This window comes from Melampsora larici-populina (assembly GCF_000204055.1).
Source record: "Melampsora larici-populina 98AG31 unplaced genomic scaffold MELLAscaffold_48, whole genome shotgun sequence".
NCBI lineage: Eukaryota > Fungi > Basidiomycota > Pucciniomycetes > Pucciniales > Melampsoraceae > Melampsora > Melampsora laricis-populina.
The window spans coordinates 349188-351623 of NW_006768812.1; the positions used below are offsets into that span (position 1 = coordinate 349188).

At 53.4% G+C, this 2436-nt stretch overlaps 2 protein-coding genes across 2 annotated transcripts in view; one reads left to right on the forward strand and one right to left on the reverse strand.

The window, feature by feature from the left end:
• The window catches only part of MELLADRAFT_92036 (uncharacterized protein), a gene marked incomplete at both ends in the record, with an annotated part of 1954 nt that extends 953 nt beyond the window's left edge, over window positions 1-1001 (forward strand). Inside the window, 2 exons of the mRNA XM_007415058.1 lie at window positions 8-950; window positions 992-1001. Of these exons, the coding sequence (XP_007415120.1) occupies window positions 8-950; window positions 992-1001 (953 nt within the window). The remainder of the gene's footprint in view (window positions 1-7; window positions 951-991) is intronic.
• A 624-nt stretch (window positions 1002-1625) lies between these two features.
• On the reverse strand, window positions 1626-2374 carry MELLADRAFT_57349 (uncharacterized protein; the record flags this gene model as incomplete). The annotated part of the gene is made up of 3 exons (XM_007415121.1): window positions 1626-1798; window positions 1896-2169; window positions 2277-2374. The coding sequence occupies 2 exons, from the start codon at window positions 2118-2120 to the stop codon at window positions 1769-1771; spliced, it is 255 nt and encodes an 84-aa protein (XP_007415183.1).
• Between the last annotated feature and the right edge of the window lie 62 nt (window positions 2375-2436).

Below are 2436 nucleotides of genomic sequence, written 5' to 3' on the forward strand. Positions count from 1 at the left end.
TCGCCAGACCCCGAGTACTCGCGGGACAACCGCTACCAACCAGCAACCAGATGTGACAACTTCACCATGCAAGAGGGAGACTCGCCTCCAGCGGCAGACGAGACTCCAGAGTTGTCGGAGGCGGAGCAGGTCAAGATCTTGATGGCGAGCAAGAAGGGACGTCTAGTCTTGCAAAACGGCGACGTAGTCGAGAATGGCAGACTCCTCATCGCAGACCCTACGGACGAAATGGAAAAAGGCTTAACACCTCTATCTCCGGTGTTAACCCATTGGCTGAAGACGTTCAAGTCTTACATACCCTTAACGGCTTTCAACCGAATCTTCCTCCTCGATGACCAACAAGAGTGGAGTCGTCGGAAAGCCCCCGCCGGCTCCAAAATAGACGACGGTGCCGCCTCATTACGCGTCTACGGCGGACCCCCTCCCCCCGAAGAACTCACCATGCAGTTCGAGCATTGGATCGACGCCATGGCCCTATTCATCAAATATGTGGCAGAAGCTGGTTGGACAACGCTGGCAGAGCGTTTCAAAGGCCATCGAGACGTGGTGATGGGCTTACGTGATAACTATGGTTGGATGGTCGCCCTTCGATACTGCCGTCGCCTGCGTCAAGGAGTAATGCGCGAAACTATTGACAACAAGATCAAGAATTTCAGTAAATTGCAATCCGCGATCTTCGACGAGGCTAAGCTAATCGCAGACTCAATGCAAGAGAGGGCCTACCGATCGAACCCTTACGCACCAGACGGCCCGCTGTGCCACATCAACCCGTTGACCGGCGTGGCGAGACCATCCTCCTCGAAGAAGACCACCACGGAACAAGCGGGATCGACTGGTACAGCCAGAACCACTGGGGTGGAAGGCGGTTACTCCAGAAAGACGAAACGCAACTGGGTTCCAGACGACATGTGGAACAAGATGTCCTCAGAAGAGAAGAGAAATGCCCACAAGTCATCGGCCTCCTCCTCCCACCGCTACCAAGGCTATCGAGGAAGAGATGACGACGGGTATAGGGGAAGGGGGCGTAACGACTATGATGATAGAGGGCGAAATCGTCGCAGAAGCCGCTCGCGTAGTCGAAGTCCTAAGGGAGAAAGGCGTAAAGGCCGGGGCGGTCGTAATGCGTGAGCAACAAATGTTATCGTTTTCGAAATGAATTGAAATTACAGCCAAACACGGCAGGCAATCGTGCAGAAGTGTTGCCATGAGCTGAACGTGTCCCCTGAGTACATAGGAAATGTGAGAAACACCACTTACCCTGACTTGCCATGCCTTCACCCGTCTAGATGCCCACGCGCGTTTGTTGAGCCACCTGCACCAGCCTTGCCTTATGAACCCACAAGAGTAGCTTGCGAGATGAACCTGCCGGTGTGGAAGCAGGAGTTAGCCCGTGCAGGCCTACTCCCCAGGCTTAACAATATTCTACACGGTCTGGTTCACGGTTTTGACCAAGGCATAAAGAAAGCCTACGTCCAGGGCGTACCTTTCTTCTGTCCTCCGAATCACACGTCAGCGCTAGCCGCAAAAGATAAGATCAAAGAGTCCTTCCGAGTAGAACTGGCTGCCGGAAGGATGGAAGGCCCCCTCTCGAAAGAAGAGGCCTACAGGCGCTTCGGTTTCTTCAGGACTAGCCCGCTGGGGGCAGTCGTGAATGGAAATGGCTCCACTCGGCCGATAAACGACCTATCATTTCCCAAGAGGGACCCATACGTTTGCTCGGTGAACGCAGATGTCGACAAAAACGACTTCGAAACCACCTGGGACGACTTCAACGCAGTCGCCAGGTTTCTTGGTTGTACTAAGGAGGCAGTGGAGTTAGCTATATACGACTGGGCTAAGGCATATCGCCAAATACCCACGTCACCCGACCAATGGAGGTTTTTGATGCTACTCACGTTTGATAACCAAATCCTGATTGATAAACGCATAACCTTCGGCGGTGTCGCAGGCTGTGGAAGCTTTGGCCAAGTAGCGGACGCTTGGAAGGCGGTGGTGATGGCGAGGTTCCCCCTGTTGAATGCATTCCGCTGGGTGGACGACACCATGTTTGTGCGGAAGAGAGGGCAGAATCCTTCGGTCACTTTGGACGACATATCGTCCTTGAGCTCCAGGATGGGCATCGTCGAGAACAGGGAGAAACGCCATGAATTTGCCGAGGAACAGCAGTACCTAGGGTTTATATGGAACGGCACAGATAAGACCGTCAGGCTCCCGGATACAAAAATCGCAGAAAGACACGACGAGGTCGTGGAATTTCTGAGCAGAAAGTCACACACCTTCAAACAAGTCGAGCGCCTGGCGGGCCGCTTAACTCACACCTCAATGATCCTCCCACACCTCAAATGCAACTGCGTTGACATTTACCACTGGATGGCTGAGTGGCACAACAAATTAGCGAAACGAGACATCCCCGAAAGTGTAAGACTCGACTACAAT